Consider the following 20,545-nt stretch of genomic DNA (forward strand, 5'->3'; position numbering starts at 1 on the left):
GCTCCTCATTCCCCCAGGTTGGGGTGCTGTTCCCCAAGGCCTGGGCTCCGTCCTGCTGGAAGCTGGTTGTTTCCTCCTCCAGGTGTTTGCCTGCCTGTTCTGTGCCTGTTTGCTCTCGATGACGCCCAGGATGGTCCTATTTGCTTTTCTTTATGTAAAGAAACACCACGTAAAAGCTCAGGGTGCACCAACCCTCCTTGGCAGCTTGGCCATTTCCACCAGCCCTGCCCTCCTCACAGGACAGAGGCGGCTTGGGAGGCAGCTGTGTGTCACAGCCTTCAGACAGGCTCTCCAGGAGCCTCTCTCCCATCACCTCCTGTCCTCATGTCCCCTAGCAGTGCCTGCTCACAGCCTCCGCTCCGCCCACTCTGCTCTCAATCCCCCTCTAAAGCAATGCTTCGATCACACCATGCAGTTCCTGTGCTTGCTGCAGTGCCACTTTGCTTTAGCAGTGCCTGGGAAGAGGAGGACTCCAGCAGCAAGTCAAAGCCCCAGTATGGTGCACAGGAACACATGGTGGGACAGCCATGCCGCTGGGTGCTGGCATAAGTACCACAACTCAGTCAAGCGTCGGGTTTACTTTAAGTTTTATTTGTGGTTCCCCCAAGAAAGAAGGGACCCAGGAGTTTTATTCCTTCATCCACTCCTCCCGCTTGAGTACAGACGGGGAGTTAACGCCACCGCACCAGACACAAGTATTTGTTGGCATTAAACACAGCTCATCTGCAACGTCTCAGCGGTGTCACAGCTGGGGAACGGCGCTGGCTGGGCCACGTAGGACCTGTGCTCCAAAGGAAATTCCCTCAGCGAGGGACTTGGTGCCGCTTTGGGGTTTTTGGATCCATCCGAGCAGTGGAGGTGATTTCCCAGGGAGGAAAGCCGCACGCTGCCGGCTGCTCAATGTGGCAACGACTCGGAGCCCCGCTCTGTGTTTGTGTGTTTGGAGCAGTCTGTCAGGCTGCACCTACTTACCTTTCTTAAAAACAAGGGGAGCTGAAGACATTTGTGCCCCACACTACAGCTGGCCATCGCCGTGCTGTGCTGGTGCTCAAATGGGATGTGTGGGGAGGTGCAGGTTAAAGGAACTCCTCTGCCTTTTCGAGGGTTGTTTTTAACCTGGATTTCCTCGATCCAGTTGGCACCCATGTGTTCTGAGTGTGGCCAGAAGGGTACTAGGGACCAACATCTTGAACTTCAAGGAGATTGTTATCTTTGGCTTTTGTACCTCAAATTCTGCCCCTTTGTTGTCCTTGTTTTTCGTGTTTTTGCTTGTTTGTTTGTTGTAAATTGGGGTAATACAAAAACTGTTTTTGTGCTACAGAAAGCACAGCAAATGATAATGAGGGTTGGGGAACAGTGCAGCACCCTCCCCCAAAATGGAGATGACCTAAAATCATGAAGAAAAAAATAAGACTTCAAAGACAGAGCGTCACTTTCCATTTCAATTAAGCTTTCTTTCCTAGGAGTTGTTTTCTCAGCTTTCTGTTCACCTATTCATCTTCCAGCAGCTCAGAGCCAGGCTTTAATTTGTAATCAGAGCAAGCAGGGGTGGAAAAGGAGGGAAAAAAAAAAGGAAGAAAAAAAATAGAGATACTTTCATACAGGCAAGGAGCAGCTATCTGTAGAACACTGATTTTTGCCCCATTTTGCAATTCACTGCAGCATTTCCATTTGAGTCTGACCACTGGACACATCTCCACTGTCAAGTGTTTGGGGAACTCCAGCACTGCTGCTGCAAACACCCAGAGCTGGAGGTGCAGATGAGGGCTGTCCACAATAAAGCATTCTGTGCTTGGTTTTAACAGGCATTGCTAAACCAGGCAGGAGCAGCAATGCCCCCAGCTAATTAAAGCCACCTAATGAGGGTGAGTCGCTTGCTGGGCAGAGGTGGAGAAGTCTCTTTAGCACCCCATTTTGCCACAGCAACGAGTGTAAAAATCAGCACGGACAGGGAGTTTTTTTTGAAAGCCAAGTGACTTCATTGGTGGGAAGCTGAAAGGCCGGTGACTTCCAGAGGAGACTAAGGCTTTGTGAGGAGGGCACTGTGGGTTGGGACCGTGCTGAAGGAGTTACATTCTTCTTGAGGGGAAAAATCCTGAGCGTGGGCACCTCCCTCAGGCACTGAGAGCGGTGACTTGAGAGCACCCAGATCACTTCTGTGCGAGCTTGGTAATGAGAGCTTTCCACTCGCTTCTCTTCTGTGTGATGTAGGAAGGGGTGAGGAGCTGTAGCAGAGGCTCTTGCTGTTCCCTGAAGTACCCTTGGCACAGAGCCTCGGTGTTGCAGATCACATACATCCCGCAGTCATAGCTGTTCTGCTGGGCTGGCGCCTTCTCCTCCACGAAGGTTGCTTTGCCTCCTCTTTTCCCCAGGAAGGCCTCCAGTTTCCCTGCCACTTGCTTGGCATGGACAGAGTTGCACTTGCTGTGGGAATCGTAATGGGCGAAGCACTTTTTGTCCCTGAAGTAAACCAGTAAGCTCCAGTGGGTGCCTCCTGCCGCCTGGTTGGAGTTATCGTTGATGGGCAGGAACACCAGCTTCTTGTGGAGCAGGTCCAGTGGCTGAAGGAATATGGCTATTTCTTCCTGACTAAGGGCACATTTGATGAACTGAGCCACTTCGGGGCTGATAAAGCAAATCTGATCGCTAAATTCTTGGAACTGGTCGCTGGCAAAGTACTCAAAGGCAAAGCCGATGATGTGATCATTGAGCCAGTTTGGAGGATCCAGCAGGGCAACGTCTGACTGCCTCAGCAAGCTGTCCATGTAGCTGAGAACCACAGGGTCCATCCTGCACCCGGTGGGGCCGCTGCGCTCCAGGAAACTTCAAAAGCTGGAAGACAGAAAGGGTAGAAGAGGAATTACACAACGACTACACCTTTGACAGGAGACCACAAACATCCCACGTTCCTCCTCAGCAGGCAGCCAGCAGCACAGCGAGTCTCCCAGAACAGAATTTGAAGGATCAACACGGGCAGCATCTGCCAGGTGCGAGCTGAGAAGCGCGCTGTGCGACGGGCCGAGCTGGGCTGTGAGACAGCACCGATTTCACGGCAGCAATCTTCGCCCTTAGGCGATCTCAGAGCAATTCTGGTTAGCGGCGCAGCACGGTGTGGCAGTCACTGTGACCCTGCAGCCCCGCTGTCTGTGAGCTTCCCGAGGGCTGGCATCAGCACGGCCGTGCGCTCCCCCAGCACGAGGGCTGCTGCACGATGAGCAAAGCGGCGGTGAGTAAAGGGAAGGAAGCACGCAGGGTGACGGACAGCAGCTCTGCGCTGCGGGGGCCGCCGGGGCAATTCCCTCTGCTTCCTGCGTGGGATTTCGCTAATTCGCATACCAGCGAGGCAGGAAAGTCCACCAGATACCCGTCACCAAAGCAAGGCCTGCCAAAGGTAAGCGTTCTGCCGGTCACTGTAAGCTTCCTGGATTTTAATTAGAAATCACGTTGCCCAAGCGTGCTGTGATGTGGCGACCTGTAAGACGGAAGGGCGCAGCGCACCAGGCGTCCCGGCCCCGTGTGGCACATGACGCAGTTCTGCCTTACAAGCAAGCCTCACACCGTCTTCCTGCCGCCTTCGTTTCCAACGGCAGGACGCACCGGAGCGGCCGGGTGGAAGGCTGAGGCCGGGCCCTCGCGGCGGCACGAGGCCCCGCGCCGCCCGTCCCGCGCTGCCCGCCGTTCCCTCAACGCCCGCCGCCCCGCGCCCTTCAGCGCGCCGCTCCTCACCTGCCGCCTCATCGCCCGGTCGCCGGGCGCCGCCGTAAAGCAGCGCGCCGGGGTGTCGTAACGCGAGCCGGGCGGGGCGCGGCAAGGCGGGGAGGGGCGGGGAGGGGCGGGGCCGACTCCTCCCCCTCCCCGCGCTCCCCCCTCCCTCCCCGTGGCGGCGCGCGCCTCAGAGCGGCGCGCGGGCAGCGGGCGGGCGACGCGAGGCGCCCCTCCCCCAACCCCCCGCCCTGCTGCCCGATCCCACCCGCGGCGCGCGCCGGGACCAGGTGAGCACCGAGCGCTGAGGGCTGCAGAGGCGAGAGGGCTGAGGGGGGCAGCGCGGTACCCCCGCCCCGGCGCGGCCTTTGTTGCGAGCGGGGGGCGTTGGGGAGCGGTCCCCGCGGGCTGACAGCCGCCATCTGCGCCGGGAGCCGGGCGAGGCGCTCCGTGTCCGCCGCGGGGAACGGCCGCGTCGCGGCGGGCGGCGGCCCCGCTCCGAGCACCGCGGCTCCGCGCCCCCGTCCTGCCCCTGCTCGGTCCGAGCCGCGCAGCGCTGCGCCGGGCGGGGACTGCGGGCGGCCCCGGGGCTGCGGTGCGTCCCTGCATCTGCACCGCGCGTCCGTGTGCGGCCCTCTGCCTTCTGCGTGCGGCCCTTGCCTTCACCCCCTGTGTCCGTATACCTCCTCTATTCAGCCCCGTGCCTCCTCTGTTTAGCCCTCTGTCCCCCCCCCCCCCCCCCCGTGTCTATATTCTCTCCCGTCTCTTTATTTCCCCTCGTGTCTGTATTCCCCCCGTGTCGATATTCCCCCCGTACCTTCTGCATCCTCCCCTCTTTGCCCCTCCGTCTGTCAGCAGCCCTTTATCTCGGTACCCGCCCTGTGCGGCCCTTTCCATCCCTGTTCTCCCATCCCCGTGTCACCCTCTGCCCCCCCCCCTCACTTTCTGGAGGCACTCCGGGCACCGTCTCTTTCTGGAATTTTCCAAAATCCTGGAGGAACGGAACGCTCCCTCCCATCAGCAATCCCCGCTGTCCCTGCCCGGCGCTGTGCTTCGCAGGTGTCACTGGCAGGGAGCTGACAGCACAGAGCAGGCGGTGGGAGCCACATCCCATAGCGGCAGTGGCAGAGCTTTGCCTTGCCTCGCCTCGCTCCTGGCCCTGCTTTTCTCTATCGGTCTGCGAGGCTTTGGTGCGGGCTGGATGGGGCTGGCAGAACCGAGCAGTGTGACACACGGCCCGTCAGCTTTTGTCCCCTGGTCCGTGGGCTCGGCGCGATGCTGGCGGTGTAGCGGTGAGGATGGGGTGTTGGATTAACAGCCCGTGGGCAGGCGCTGCGCCCGTATTCCGTGCCAGTCCGTGGTGGCCTCAGCTGCCGTCTCTCACGCTAAAACTGAGCTTCCATCTCTCGCGTTCTGCCGAGCACCTAAATGTCATCTTCCTGAGTTATCGTTATCGTGGCCATTTTGGTGAGCATTCAGCCCTTTTGCAAGAAAACCTCTGAGAATGTTAAGCATGCGAGGTCAGGCGCCTGGGAAACATGAAACCCGGGGTTACCTGTGCAGCCTCAGCGCTGCCCATTTCGAGGTGCGGCTGCACTGGTGCTCCTCATTGCCTGCCCGTTGATTTCCCCAGGGATGGTCTCCAGCTCCCAGGGATCCCGGCAGGGATCCTCCGACTCACCAGGGAGTCAACAGGGGGAGTGCTGTGAGCACAGGGAAGCACCACTTCTCATCCCCTGCATTGCTCCCACTGCCTGGCACCGCACCCACTGAGGAGCAGGGCCAGCCCTTACAGCTCTGAGACCACCCCATCTTCCTGAAGTTTTAGCTGCCAGGTGTTAGAAAAGCATTGCAGCGAGTGCAATCCGAAAGCCATTTGTCAGGTTTGGAGTGGTGTTTTCTCAGTGGGCACAGCAAAAAGCGCGTGTCTGGTTAGGAGGATGACTTCTGGCAAGGTCTAATACTTGTTCAAACCGTTGGGTGTAATTGCTGTAAATGTACATTTCTCAGGGGGAAGGAGCATTGTTGAGCCTTGCTGTGGAAGCATCCTAGCTGGTCTGATGGGATTTGTAGATTCCTGCTCCCAGCTCTTTTATAACTAACTCAGAATCGCAGCTCCTTCTGCATGTGAAGCCCTCGAGCAGCACTGTCGTGAACTGAGTGCTGCAGGAGGGCTGCTGGCTGCAGCAGGAGCCCAGGAGCTGCTCAGAGGGCTGGGCTGCCCACTGTCGGGCCGACAGCAGTGAGTAGTGCTGCTGGTGGGGCAGGGCTGCGTGCAGGAGTCGGTGTCAGGAGCTCTTATGGTGGAGGTTTAAAAGAGCTGCCTGATTTTCTCAGGCTGCGGTCCTGCGTGCCTACATTTGCCTAACTCCCTCTTAAGCAAACGGGGTTTCTCTCTTTTCTGAAAGTAAACGTGGCTTAAAGTTTGCAAATTTGATACTTTCTCAAGCATTCCTTCAGGCAAGAGCAGGATAATGAGAGAATTTTGCCTGTGTCTGGAAGGCTCCTGGCTCCGAGGAGCAGCCCGCGGGTTGCTTGCACTTCCTGCTACGTGTTGGCGTTTGCAGACGCTGTGCTGCGCTCTCAGGTTCGGCGGCTGCGACGGCTGTGAGGGGGAATGCAGAGCATCGCCGCTGTGTCCCCACTGGGGCTGTGACCGTGGATGTTTGTTTGGCTGCTTGTAAAATTTGTCTGTAGACTTGGGTAGGTGTTCGAAAGCACAGGTGTCCGAGACTTAGCTGTGTAAACTGTGAGACTCCTGACAGATGATGATGCAGAAGATACAAAAGGGAAATGCTATAGGCTTCGTTTTCTCTGCTGGACTCAGTATTGTCTTGCTGCTGTGTTTGGCAGGCTGAGCATCACGGTGTTACGTTTCTTGCTTGTGTGATTGCTTCAACCTTTGTACCTGGGAAGTCAAAAATCTAAAAGTGAGCTCAGCAAACCACACATCCTCAGAAAACGTTCCAAAAGAGAACGTCTCCTGGCAGAAAGTAGTTTTTAGCACTGAACTGATTGCTCTGTCTTCAAATGCCAGCTCTGTTAGCTGTCCGCAGGGAGGAATCACGTAGCAGGTACCTATGGAAAGCTCTTACATGTGAGCGAGAACTGTGAGAAATGCTTTTTGTGCTTAATCCACAAGCTCGATGCCGCCCAATTGTGTATTGCTCTTTCTAGATGTTTTCCTTTACAGTGAAGCTGCTGCTCCAAAATCCTGCTCATGCAGTTGCTGGTTTGCATTGGTCAGGGAAATGACCCTCTGGGCTCCACGATTCGGATGAAGTGTCTGAGGAGAGCGGGGTTATCCCTGGCCTTGGTCGGGAAGCTTCAATGAGAGCACACGGTTCCCCTCGGTGCCCGCAGGTCCGTCATGCTGGCACCACGCTGTCCTGATGCCATTAAGCCGATCCAGCTGCCAGCTTCTGCTGAAAGCGGATCTGAGCAGGCTGTGTTTAATGGCCAAGGGAAAGGAGATCGCTCTCAGCTGGATCAGCTCTCTGGTACTGACTTGCTCAGCAACCCAGTGGTGTCCGTTGTCAGTTGCTTTTAGGGTGTTCTAAGGGCCCTGTGAAGCACCTAGCTTTGCCATAGGTGGGGCTGGGCCTTGTGCCAAGCCCATCTTCTGCTAGGGAGGAAAAGCCTCCAAGTGAGAATTGGCTCCAAGTTTCCTGGGTTCCTTTGGTTTCCCCTTGAAGGCTGTCGTGAATCATCAGGCCAGGCCCTTTTGATGAAGCGTGCTAGGCTTTGGGATGGGACGTGCAGTGGCTGTGGGGCACCGCTGCTGGCTCACGTGCCGCCTGGTGGGCTGCAAGGGGATTAGTGGCAACTTGTGCACTTGCATTTTCTGGTTTTCATTCTGCTTTTGTGACTGACAGCCTGAGCGAAGCCTTTGAAATGAAATGGGACGAGTGCTGCTAGATGAGAAAGCCTTTACTCATGTTAAAAACAGCTACAACAGCAAAGAGAAATATCTATGGACTTCTCTGTCAGTTATGAATCTCACTGCTGATTTCTCACCTTGAATCACATCTGGCGCACTGCAAAACGACCTCGTGCACATTGTAGAGTCGCTCCTTCTCTGGATGCCTGTTTGCAGTCAGTGCTTCTATCTGTCAAGCACAGGTCATCTGACAGCCACAGGTCATCTGACAGCATCTGTGCTGGCTTCTCATTGAAATTCTCACGGCTGTATTCCATTGGTTGTGCTGAATGGCCTTTAGAAAGGAGCATGGTCCTGGGCACCACGTGTCAACCAGTGGTGGCTGAGTGCTAATGGCAGCAGTGTGTCTGACCCATCTTTGAAAAATTCTTGCATGGAAAAAAACGCACCACGCCAACCCACGTCGTGAATCTTTCTGATAGATGGCCAAGAATTCTTTTATTGTATTCCACATCTACGTGTTGGTTTTGTTTTGAGTGATGAACTTAGAACAGTTAACTTAAAATATTTACTTTAGACGACTTCCGTGAGCCTGCTGTTTTTCTGTAGGTGTGTAGCCTGGAATACAGCCCTCAGTAACACTGACATTTTTAGTTTTGCAAGACTTGTCTGAGGTAAGGAACGATTACGTTGGTTTGTGCTTGTTGGGTGTGTAGGACAACAACCTCCCCTGGAAGGAATTACTAAATGATTTAATTGTTGTGGAATGCTGTCCCATTAGGTGCAAAAAAAAAACAAAACAAAAAACCAAACCCAACCATCGAACGCAATAGACCATTAGAAATGTAGTGCTTGATTAAAAGGGTGTGAAGCAACTTTTTAAGGCTTTGGAATTAGTGCTGTTGGAAGAACGAGGTTCTGTTTGTAAATTATCCTTTTGGGGGTTTCTCTGAGGAATTAAAAGCTGTGCATGTGCATTCCCCAGTTTGCCAATCAGTCAACGGGCAGAGGGCAGTTACGTTGTTCTGTTGCTGCTCCCGGTGGTGAGGAGAGCTGAACAGCTCCTGTTTGAAGAGGGATTTTGGCAGACGTCATTTAAACGCAGGACCATTGTTACTCTGTTCATTTTCATCGGGGAATAAAGATAGTGCTGGCTCAGGGCTTGCTGAAGCCGGAGGAGGATGCAGCAGAGGCAGCTGGCTCTGGATTCAGGCCATCTTGCAGCGAGGTGAAACACAGCAGCCAGCAACAAGAGCATGCGTGCCGTGCTCATCCTGCCGTGCTTTATGGGGAGACTGTTGCACCAATAATCCCTACAGGCACACGCTTGCATTTTGTGTCAGGGGAGCAGCGCGGTTCACCACGGCCATCGCCTCGGATAATCGCAGCCAGAGATGCTTCCCCGTGCCTCGGAGGTTCACTCAGAGATAGCAGGGCAGTGCGGAGCGGAGGTCAGGTCACGTTTGCTTGCTGCAGACAAATCCCTGGAAAAAGGGTTTGTTCTGTATGGGCTTTCTGTGGCTGGGCTCAGTACGGGCGTGTAGGCAGAGCCAGAAATGCTTGAAATAGGTCAGGTTGAGGCCAGTTCGTTTTTTGCTGGGGAACGTGGGGGTTTTCTTGCCAGCTGAAGATGGAAAGCTGCTAGTTGGGAACTTAATGCTGGTGCAGAATCTTCAGATTCTGGCTAAATCACAGGCACAATCAACTATCCGAAGCAATTTGAGGAGTCTATAGGTAGGATTTTCTGAAGCAGAAATAACTTTTTCTGCTGACTGCGCTTCCCTCATCTCGTTCAACTTGAGGCAGTTGTAAAATTCCCTGCAACGCAGGGCCTGTCTCAAGGCTGATGGTGCTGCTGCTCCAAACACATCTCTGAGCTCACTGTGATTTGGTTAAGGAATTTATTAACCTTCAGCAGTATTATTTCTTCATGCAGGACTGTAATTGTAGCTCTAGGCAATAAATTACCAAGCAGGATTACTAGCAGCGATTGCCCATTGCTTCCCCCTACCACTCTGTAGAAGTGCTGTGCATCTGTGTGTGTTGTCTCACGCTCAAATCCCTTTTTAATTACAAAATGGGAACAAAAAGCTTGCCTTTGAAAGTATTGTTTCTGAGCTCAGATTCACTGTATGCATATGAGCTCACGTTCTGTTCCCATCCCTCTGCCACCATTTATTTCATTTAAATACCTCTCCAGTGCCATCGCTATTCAGCTGCCGTGAGCAATGCGATAAACAGAGGGAAAATAAATAGAACACCTCCAGTGAATGGAGGAAGAGCAACAGAACAGAGGACAAAAAAAGGACCAGTGAAGAGTAGTGCTTCTACTTCTTGTAGTGCTAAGAATTGTTTTGTGTCTTTACTGAAAAGAAAGATGAGCTGAAAACTGGAGCAGGGAAAGAAAGAGCATCATCTGTTACAGAGCCGCTCGGCTGTTGGGGTTTTTGTGCTTTGTTAGGGTTTGCTGCTCATCAGTGCTGCTGCCCTCCTTGCATGTAAGTCCTGATGCTGCTCTTGTGTTTGGTTTGTCCAGGAACCTGTGGAAGTTGGGGTTAAAGCTGAGGGAGAGGTTTTGTGCGGCTGTTGTTGTGTGAAGGATGGCCCTGATGGGAGCAATGGTGCTGAATATGGACAGCTTTCAATTATACACAAAAAACTCTTCTAAGCTTCAAGTTGAAAGTAGCTCTGTGTCTGATGCTTGATGGGAAGATTGCAATCTTGTCTCTTGCATTATGTTTATTTCTAGTAAAAGTGAAATCCTTGACAGAGCGCTTCTTCATTCAAATAAAAAAGGGGCTTTTGAAATTAAAACTCAACACGTAGACATGGATTTAAAGTGTTTTGGGTGCAGTTTTTCTCTGTGCTTTATGAGTTGAATCTATTTGAAAAAGCTTTTGGAGACTTTTGATCTGGGATGACTTCCTCTCCTGTGCAGGCTCTCTGGGGGCATTAGGATATGTGCTTTTCTTGCAGGTATGCTGTTCAGGGGTGGGGGGGACAAATATTCAAAAAACGTGAACAATTTTCCTTGGGTGAAGGATCATTACAGCTTTAGATCCCGATGTTATTAATGACCCTCCTGTCAGCTACTATTTAATTTTCTTAATGTCAGAATTCCTTCTTGCAGAATACGCTTTTGTACATCTTGGTATGACCTTTTCTCAGAGCCCTCAAGCTTCTTGATGTCTGGAGACATGATGTGTCCAACAAGATGCTGCAGGATGAGCAGGAGGAGTGACCATTGCGGTGAAGTCATACCATTTTCCATTGTGAAAACATCATTTTCAGCTGCATGGGGATGTTGGAGTTGGTTTTAAGATGGGGCTGAGCATATGCTTTCATTGAATAAGGAGTTCTTTTCATAGAATCATAGAATGGCTTGGGTTGGAAGGGACCTCAAGGGTCATCAGCTCCAACCCCCTGCCACATGCAGGGCCACCAACCTCCACGTCTAATACCAGCCCAGGCTGCCCAGGGCCCCATTCAAACTGGCCTTGAACACCTCCAGGGATGGAGCTTCCACAGCCTCTCTGGGCAGCTGTTCCAGCACCTCACCACTCTCTTGGTGAATTCCCCTCCAGTACTCAACCTCAATCTTCCCTCCCTCAACTTAAAACCATTTCCCCTTGTCCTGCCATTATCTACCCTTGTATTGACTCCCTTCCTGTTTGTAGGCTCCTTTTAGGTATTGGAAGGCTGCATCGAGGTCTTGTCCTTCTCCCACCATCCCTATCCCTTCATCCTCCCTCACCCCTGTGTTCATTTATAGCCAAGGCTGTGTTGGGCCTTTTTATGTTAAGGTATGAGATTGGCAGATTTGCAGACCAAGATTGCAGAGTTACAAGCACAGAGACTTCTGAAGCGGGAGAGAGACAAAGGTGAGAATCTTCCCACTTGAGATGGAATTAATACGTACTTAGAAGCATGTCTTGTTTGATCACAGGGAGAAGTAGCTGGGTCCTGGCTCTCGTCCTGTGAAAATTGAGCTGTGACATGTAATTATAAAGGTTTTCATGGCGCGGGGCGAGCCTGAGTCTGGGCAGTGTGGGGCTTTTTCCACTGGCAGTCCTTTAGGATTCCACTCTGTGCAATCTTCATGTTTCACAGTGCTAAAAACCTCATTTTGAAGTGAGTGAGTGCTGTGGGCTAATTATGGAAGTATGCATATTTGTGTGCTACAGCTCTGAGATGCTAGAATAATAAATATTTAGCTTACGTGCTGATGAATCTGAAGAGGAGAATTTCAGTCTCAGCTGCCATTAGACAGCAAGTAGGCAGTGCTGCTAATGCATCTTCAGAAAGCTCTGTGAGACAGAGCGCCCTGTGGTGCATTCTGTGTGCAGAATGATGGCAGAGGGATTGAGTCCAGTGTGAAGATGGGAGCAGCAAGCTGAGTTAGCTCTTTGCTGCACCCATACCTGAACATAAAGAAAACATTGGTCAGCCTATTGTAGCAGCAAGGGGGGAAGTAAATACTCCTTGGTTGCTGATAAGACTATTTTTAAAAAATGTTTTGTTTTTCCTTCCTCATTCTCTACGTGCCTTCCAATTCCTCAAGCAAATAAGGTGTGGGTTCTCCCAGTGCCTTGGTGGATGCATAGCTGCATCATTTTCTGCACTTCACGTGTGTTCAAATATGAAGCACTGCGTGTCATATGTATGTGAGTTCAGTGCCAGTTGTGCAACTGGGTATTACCTTGAGGTGAGCAGGTTCTGTATTGCTTTGGCTTGCGTTCATAGGAGGGATGCCCAACAGATGAACATTGCAGGTGGAGTTCTTTGGGTTTGCTGTCATACCTTACGCTGGAAGGTGATGGAGGTGCATTCATTCTTGCTGTTTTTCGTTTTTTTTCCCACCTTTTTTTGTCTCCAAGTAGCTGGTATGCATGCTGATCTGGTCAAACAATGTGAGCCAGTTGCTGTGGTCTGCAGGGTGTGCCTGCACAAGGTCTTGTTGCTGTTTGCTAGGCTAAGCTGGAAAAGGGCTAATTATAGAGACAGACTGGGGAAGGAAGGGAACAGGGTCAATTAGAGCATCCAGCACAGTTTCCTTTAAATTACTAGTTCAGCTGGATAGATAAAACAATAAAGACACACAGAGTGAGATTTCAGATGCTCTTCTGGAGTCGTGTCAGCAACTACAGCAGACGATATTTGCAATTTTGGTTGGGTTTGTGAGTAGGGAACGTGTTGAATTAGTAGTTCTGTTAGCAGCGCTGCCAAGTGGAGCTGAGGTAGATAGCACTGCTGTTCCTTCAGTAGGGTTTTGAGTAGCAGTAGCTTGGGACAGTGGTTTGAATGAGGCAAGGAAATGCGTTGCCCTCAACCGATGAGTAATGGGGGGTGTGATAAAAGAACTGTGTGAAGGTTTTCAGCCTAAGATGCAGTATTTCAGATAGAAAAAGGACTACTTTCAGCCATGTGTTTTCTGTGAATGGAAAACGGATCAATCTGGGACGTGTTTTGTCCCTACTCTGAGAGCAGGCTGGGGCTGTGCTGCTTTTCCTTGAGGTTGTCTTTGAGATTCAGTAGCTTCTTTCTGGTTTTATGTTGGAACTAATTTAGATTAGGGGAAATAGTATTTAAAGAGGTGATGCAGAAGCAGTGTGAGCTTTTGGCTTGTAGTTCTGCAGGTGTGGAATGCAATAAACTCCTATGCAGACTGGAATTCGTACAAGTTGGTAAAACCTCTTCAGTTAACACGCTTTTGTCTCAATTTTTCTCCTTTTAGGAAAAAAAAAAAGTGCTGCTTGGCAGACCCTCCTCGCCTCTGCGGTGTGTTTCTTTCTTTTGCTGGTCTGAAGCATGCAATTACTCAGAATTACTGTGCAGGAATGAATATGGCAGAGTGAGGAGGAAAAGCGGGGAGAAAATGCAAAGTTCTGTTCCTGCTTTTCAATCCAGATTGGCAAGTTCCTTCTGCTGGTGCTGTGACTCATCCCAGGCTTCCTTGCTGGAGGCGACTGCTGGCAGCGCATCAAAGCACCAGCCGTGCTTTCAAACCGGAGTTAACCAGGACTTTTCCTTGAGCAGGGGCTGTTTTTCTTGTCCTGGAACCTTTCATGTGCAGGATGAGTCCGTCTCTTAGGGAAATTCTTGATAAACTCTTGGCAATTTGTCTCCAGGTGGAGAAAGGCTTCTCCTGGCATCTCTGAGAGAGGCACGTCTTGTCCGGAGCATCCTGCCCACCTGGGGCGGGTTGGAGGAGCACCGCTGAGGTCTGTGAGGGCATCACAGAGCAGAAGAGCTTTTCTGCTTCTAGTTTCTTGTGTTTGTAGAGCTCGTGTTTAGGGTTTCAGTTCAGTTTCTGAGCTTAGTGTGTCAGGTAAAAAATGGTATTTTTTATTGCCTTTTCCCAAAGGCACGGTTACAGGAACACTCTCATCGAGATTACAATAACTGCAGAGGTTCTCCCATTCTCTCCTTCATTATTCTGGTCAAACTAAAAGTAGAGATGCTTCTCTCATTACAGTTAAAACCAAGATTGCTTTGAACTTTCCGAACAAGATGTGCTTTTTTTATTAGCTTATTTATCCCTACAAGACAGCTCGAAAGTGTGAGCAGCTCCACCAGGAGGAGTTTAACCATGATGCCACCAGGGAAACATGCAGCTGGGGCCAGTTACATCCCAGGGGCTCTTACAGAAGAAAGACAGTACCTACTGCAAACAGCTTCATCACTTCAGGTGCATCCACAGGAGCTGTCAGGAGGGCAGTGAAACAGCAGCAGGCAGCTCTGGGTTGGCACGGGGTCTCGGCACACCTCCAGCCCTCACTGTGGGATTTTGTTTTGTAGGTGTTATGCAAAGAAGGGAAAAGCTTGAGAGAATGTGGAAAGGATGCATAAATGTTTAGAAGCTGCTTCTCTGGATGTGTGAAGGGAGACTCTTGGAAAACGATGAAAGCGGCTGCTGTTTTCTTCTTAATGGGTTGGAAATGGAGATTGGCATCCTGAGCTGGCAGAGGAGTCACCCTTTTGATAGTGATCTCAAGTTATACAAGAGGAAGAGCCTTAAAGGTGCGGATAAAAATGTAAAATGAATGCAGTAAGAATGTATTAGGTTGCAAGCAAAGAGTGATGCAGTCATTATAAAAACCAACACAAACATATTTTTGCTGCAGCTTTCTGTCAAGTTGAGACGGGCTAAGATTGCTGTGATCAGAGGGAAGCTACTCCTGCAGCTGAGGTTAGCACTTGAGACAGGAGTTCTACAAGTGTGGATGAAAGGGAAAAGCATTTATCTTCACTATTTTGTGTGCTAATGGGAAAAAAACAACAAACAAACGAACCCAAGAAATAGATGGGGTTTTAAGCATTGATGAGGTGGTATCTTAGCTCTGAAACCCAGTCTGTGCTGATCCTCCTTACCAGCAAGACCCGTTTTTTTTTCTGTTTCTGTCAGGTTAGCCCTCTCAATTTTGATTTTTCAAGTGGCATTTTAACTGCAGGATCGTTCTGATTCCTCTGCTGATGCTGCATTGCACACGCATTTCTTTGCTTCGCCCGCATCTTGACTGTTTCCCCTGTGTGACAGAGCCCACAGTGCAGAGCTGCTTGGGAGGGCTGTTTGTGCATCACCTGCTCCTCCTGCTTCTGATAGTGTGAAATCCCTGCACTTTTGGAGGGCTGCTATTATAATTACAGTTACATGCATCACTTTTTCGTATCTTTTTCGGATGGTGCATGCGTGTTGTGCTTTGTGTTGCCTCTTGGTGTTGTGCTCCATTGTTCTGGGGCAATCGGGACATTTTAAAACCAATTTTTTTGCCGAGTCGCTGAAGCATCACCTTTTAACGTAGGTTTGTTTTTCTGCAAGGAGCAACACAGTGATTGGCAGCAACAGCACTGAAGTTCTTTTCCACGTGCCTCTGATCTGTCAGCACAACTGCTGATAAGTGTTTGAACAAGCAAGAGAGATCCCTCTGCATTGCTGAGCTCCTGAGCAGTGGTATTTTTACACTGTTAGCACAGAATGCAGTATAAACTTGGTGGTGTTTGAAGATCTGCAGTGACAAAGCGTGTGCTTTCCTGGAAGCAGGGTCAAGTGAGAAGTCAAATGTTATTTCTGTGGTTCTCCTACTATTCAGCTGCTGAAGTAATAGTTTAGGGGAGAGCATTTCATCACAAGATGTTCTCATTTGTGAGGTGCTCAGAATTTCAAAATAGTTCTGTTCCTTCCTGTGACTGAGATTTTTGGGCAATCTTTAGGCAGTTCTACTTTAAAACTGTACCCGAGCACGCACTGTGCCTTTCAGTTGGCGTGTGTGCTGGAGAAGATACTTGTAGTGCTTTGCTAGGTCTGTGCTAATGATGTGGATGAACTGGGGTCTTCTTTAATTCTGTATGATTGCAGATCTCTGGTCAGGCTCAGCACTGTGATTGATCAACCTTTTTTCCTCCCATGACATGCTTAGCCTTGTCAAAGTGTTAGAAGCAGCTTCAGTTTTCTCTGTTTCCAATGATTCTGAGTTAACCCTCTTTTCAGGAAATTAGTGGCTTCCTGTAGGCTATTTGTAGTTGCTGCTGGCCGAGAAGAGTGAGGTGATGTCTATGCAATGAAATATGATAAAGTGTTGAGGAGGATTAGCTTTTTCCTTTTCTAGGGCTGGGATGGCACAGTTGAGCAGGACGGCGGTTTGGGACCGCGAGCAACTTCTGCTCTCCTTCGTGTTGCTGCAGTGGGGGCATTGAGCTTTGGTGGAAGGTGAGCCAAAACGAAGTGCTTTTGTTCTCTTGATTTATTGGCTACTTAATTCAGTTGGAGGTACTGGGATGGTTTTCACTGTTTGCTTAGGAAAGCAAAACCAAATGAAATCCGCTGAGAATCCTTCTTGTTTTAGGGAACTGTGTACGGGGTCAGGGAGACCACGGTGATTTCACAGCGCAGGTTGTTCGTTGTTGCAGGGACCCTTTTTATGCCCTGGGAACTCACACTGGGGCTGCTCCTTCCTGCTCTGCGTTCAGCCTCACGCTCTGGACAGGAAGCGGTGAAGGCTGAGCGTGTCTCAGGGCTCCACATGTAATGCACTGCTCGTGCAAGAATAGGAGTTGGGCTTAAGGGAAGGCTGTAGTCTCATCTCGGGGGGGGGGGGGGGGGGAATGGCCATTTTCAGCTCTTTGCCTCCAAGCAGAAGAATTTTAAGACCTCGGTATTAAGGCTTGACCTACTTGTAGCTGCTTGGACATATGCACGAGGAGGTGAGGATAAAAGAAAGCACTGCAGCTTCTTAACAGAAGAAACACGACACGCTAATAATGTGCGTGGCTTGGCAGCACTAAGAGGAAGTTAGAGTAGATGTGAGTACTGGAGACATGGAAATCACTGGGGTGCATTCAGGTTGTTCTGGTGGTCTGTCTGTCTGCCTGCTCTGCTGTGTCCTTTCATTGCTCTTTGGAGGCATTGTTAAGGGGAAAACTCACAGCATTTATCTTATTTACTGGCATTCAAAGAATATCTGATGCTATTGTCTGCTCCTTCACACGTGAAATCTAATCTCTGCCTCAATTAGCCTTGGTAATAAGGCTCCTGTCTGATAAGCGAGTAGACAAATATTAGCGTGTTACCACCAAGGTCTTTATCCTTCACCGAGATACAGTGGCTGAGCTTGAGCACAGGTTATTTATCCACAGAGAACAAACTTATCTGTGTTCCTGAATTGCCCCTATCGCACAATGAGCTCTCCTGCCCCGAGCCAAGCCAGATTTGGTTGGATGGCACCAAGAGCCCTTCTGTATCACACAAGTGAAATATTTTCCCCACTTTTCCATATGTACGGTATTTCTGGTGCTGCCTACGACATGCATGCAGAAAATGCATAAAGAATCCAGTGTTTGCGGGCAGCTCCACGTCAGCCTGAGCTTTCCAGCAGCGTGTCTGAAATATGCACAGCTCGTTCATTCCTGCCTCCGCAGCCCAGCAACCTGCTGAGGAGGAGGATGGTGGGGGGCACCAGCAGTTTGTTGTCACTGCACGTGAAACACTTGTCCATCGTACAGCCTGAGCCTGGATATGCCTGAGCACCAGTGAGGTGCAGTGCTACCAGGGTGCTGGAGGTCGTGATGTGAGTTTGTTTGGTGAGGGAAAGAGAGAGAAAATTGCTTCCAGGGATGATCCTGCAGCTGGTTGGAGAGAGCTCTGCTGAGGCACAGGCGGTTCAGACAGACGAGGTTTCTTCTTAATACAGCTCTTATCCAAGCTTTATGGCACAGGGCAGTCCTTTTCAAAGCAGCGCCAGGGCTTCCCTTGGAAAGCTCCCTCTTATTCTCTCTTCCTAACCACAGTAACTCAAGCCATGAAGCCATGGTGTTTATTTTTTTCCTTTTTTTTGGTTTTTTTTAATATTCTCCCTTGCCAAAATAGCCTTATCAGTTTTACATTTCTCCTCATTCGTACTTTAAACGTCCTAGTGCCATCACTTGGGCTCGAGTCCTTAATGTCTTGGTTCTTTCTATTGGCTCGTGCTGGTGTTTTGCTCAGGATGTGGTGCAGGGCTGATGAACCTACGTAACCTCAGAGATGTAAGAGAACTGAAAGCGTAAGGAAAGTGATGTAGCAGAGCGTGTAGTTTGGTGAAATCAGTAACCAGATCAGCACATTGTGCTGTGGTGGCATCCTTGGCGAGTGGAGATGGTGGCTTGTTGTACAAAGCAGTCATCAGCTTGGGTGATTTGAAGTGGAAGTACTTCAGGATTCTTTTAGTTATGCATGAAAACAAAAACCTTGTACTAATTGTGAAAGCTTCTTTTGTGCCAGGGCTTTGGCCTGGTTTTCATCTCCCCGGTGCTCCTGAGGATGTCTGCCCACAGAAGTGGTAGGACTAAAGCTGCCCAGCATCTTCTTGTTCCTCCTTGAGCTGCCTTCTGCCTGTGCCATCCACCTTCAAATTGAGCTGGTGATGCCTGTTGACATCACTTTGAATCTTTGCTGGGAATGCCTAGAAATGTGCTCAGCTTGTTGGTCTGTAGCTGACTTCATAGCGAGCCCACTGTGGTTTGCTGTCCTCGTTTCTGATTGTAGAAAGCAACCGCTGTAGGAGCTGCTGTGTGATCCCAGGAGATCCCACTCCATGGGGATGCTGCATTCTCTGCAGGAGCCTGCTGTCCTTGTGGGTGTACTCCAGTGTCTCTCATCCACCTGGGTGAAAAAGCAGCTGCTTTCATTTGTCCTGACAAACAAAACAAGCAAGGGTCAGCTTGAAGTGAGGTCTCATCCACTGCCCACTGACACGGAGAGCTGCAGCTGGGACCTGCTGGGATCCAGATTATTCGGCAGGGCTGCAAAAAGAAAAGCACAGGCATGTTTTTCATGAGTGCCTGTCGAAGAAGCCGTTTTGATTTATGTTCTTGCATCTTTTGCATGCATATATGTGAGATGAAAACCAGCTAAATGGTGAGGTTCAGGTTGATATGAGCCAAACAGATGCACTTCAGGAAAAAAAAAAAAAAAGAGAAAAAGAGACTTCAATCTTAAATTCACTTAGCTCATTTCCTAGTGTCATTACATTACCCTGGTGATGAATGTGCTTCAGTTCTGTGATCCCACACTGAACATATTTTTAAACGTTTTTTCACACTTCCTTCTGTTGATCTCATCACATAGCAAAGGTAATAGATATAAGGCAGTTTCATTTCCATATGCTCTCAGGGACTCTCTGGACAGATAATTACAATGCTTATATGCTTTATTTTACCACACAACACCAGCACGTTTTCTGGTTTTCAGGTAACAGAGGTGAGAGGTCCTCAGAGAAGCGTCAAGTGAAATGTTTGCTTTTTCTTTGAGTTTTCCACCTCCTATTCTCTTTTAGGGGAAGGATGACGCTTTGGGCACCAGGCCTTCCTTTGCCCCCCCCTTACTCCACTAACCTGACATTTCCTTGATGAACAACTTCTGAGCCTCAGTTCTTATGATGGTAATTATTGCAAATGGAGGATCTCAGGTGATAGCTGGAGTATTGCAGTGAGTTTCAAGGATCAGGGCAATCTCAGGGATTGGAAAAGGCTGGGTCTGTGCTGCTGAGGGCATTTGCTGCAGCAAGGCATAGCTGCTGGATTTCATTCAGTTTACAATGGAAAACTTCACATTTTGGGGGGCTGGGGGGTGGTTGAGGCCACACACTGCTTGGTTTTTAAAAGATTCCAGAATGATTTTGTAAAGTTGTTGTAGTTAACTGGAAATGGAAATTGCAAAATTGAGTTACGTGCTTGGAGAAAGCACGATCTCACGTGGGAGGGATGTGATTTCTCCTATCTCAGAAGTGGTGCTGGAGGCAGACAGGTTGTCCTCAGGCTGAAGAAGGGACTGCTGTTTATTTCAAAACGTGATTATTTGAGTAAGCTGATTAAATGTAGAATGTCTGAAAGAGCAGTTGGCAAAATATTGGGAGAATTGGGTGCTGGTAGCAGAAGCTGAAAGGAAAAGGGCAATCCACATCCCAGGGTCTGAGCTGCGCATCCCAATCAGGCAGCTCTCTGTGCTTTGTTGGTGTCTGGCTCTTCAGATCCTTGTTACTGAAGCTAAGTTGGCCTTACATTTAACTGCTTTTGAAACCAAACAAAAAAGCCACCTCTGTTTTAGAGAAACATGTTTAACCAGGCAAGAAAAAACCTCCAGCCATCGTTCTGTTGAAACTTGCGGCTTGTCAAACCTGATTACCCTTTAAAAGTTCGGGTTAATGGCGCTGCCTTCGGTCATGCCAAAGAGGAGTTTCACTGCAGACTTTATTGGAAAGGATGGGGGAAAGTGGCAGATCGATGGGACTTGTGTCAGCCGCTGTTTCTGCTGAAGGCAATTAGAATAATCAAACGCCAAATGGTTTTCTGTGCACGTCGGATGCCAAGTGCTGGCAGCTTAAGGATGGTGATGCCCTTAAATGGGTGCGAGGCTCCTGATCCCTCTTTCTGCCTGCAGTTGAGGTGCAGAGAGCAATAATGCTAAGCTGAATAAAAGGCGTTCTGTGT

General features: G+C 49.9%; 2 protein-coding genes across 4 annotated transcripts in view; one reads left to right on the plus strand and one right to left on the minus strand.

The window, feature by feature from the left end:
• Positions 1-570: 570 nt before the first annotated feature.
• SENP8 (SUMO peptidase family member, NEDD8 specific) lies at positions 571-3,793 on the minus strand. 3 transcript variants are annotated; one of them, XM_048956386.1, is made up of 2 exons: positions 3,727-3,793; positions 571-2,832 (listed from the first exon to the last, which is right to left on the minus strand). In XM_048956386.1, exon 2 carries the CDS (start codon positions 2,787-2,789, stop codon positions 2,151-2,153), a length of 639 nt encoding a protein of 212 aa, XP_048812343.1. In that variant the 5' UTR covers positions 2,790-2,832; positions 3,727-3,793; the 3' UTR covers positions 571-2,150. The 3 variants fall into 3 exon arrangements, with proteins under 3 accessions (XP_048812343.1, XP_048812345.1, XP_048812344.1); XM_048956388.1 differs by lacking the exon at positions 3,727-3,793 and adding an exon at positions 3,544-3,664; XM_048956387.1 differs by lacking the exon at positions 3,727-3,793 and adding an exon at positions 3,337-3,494.
• A 145-nt stretch (positions 3,794-3,938) lies between these two features.
• Positions 3,939-20,545, plus strand: part of MYO9A (myosin IXA) — a 163,139-nt gene continuing 146,532 nt past the window's right edge. Inside the window, exon 1 of the mRNA XM_048956332.1 lies at positions 3,939-3,992. The gene's annotated coding sequence lies outside the window, so the exon portion shown is untranslated. The remainder of the gene's footprint in view (positions 3,993-20,545) is intronic.

This window comes from Lagopus muta, chromosome 10 (assembly GCF_023343835.1).
Source record: "Lagopus muta isolate bLagMut1 chromosome 10, bLagMut1 primary, whole genome shotgun sequence".
In the NCBI taxonomy this organism is placed as follows: Eukaryota; Metazoa; Chordata; class Aves; order Galliformes; family Phasianidae; genus Lagopus; species Lagopus muta.

What these genes read in the sequence shown, in the direction of transcription:
- SENP8 (XM_048956386.1), bottom strand. Translation starts at nt 2,789, where the DNA reads ATGGACCCTGTGGTTCTCAGCTACATGGACAGCTTGCTGAGGCAGTCA.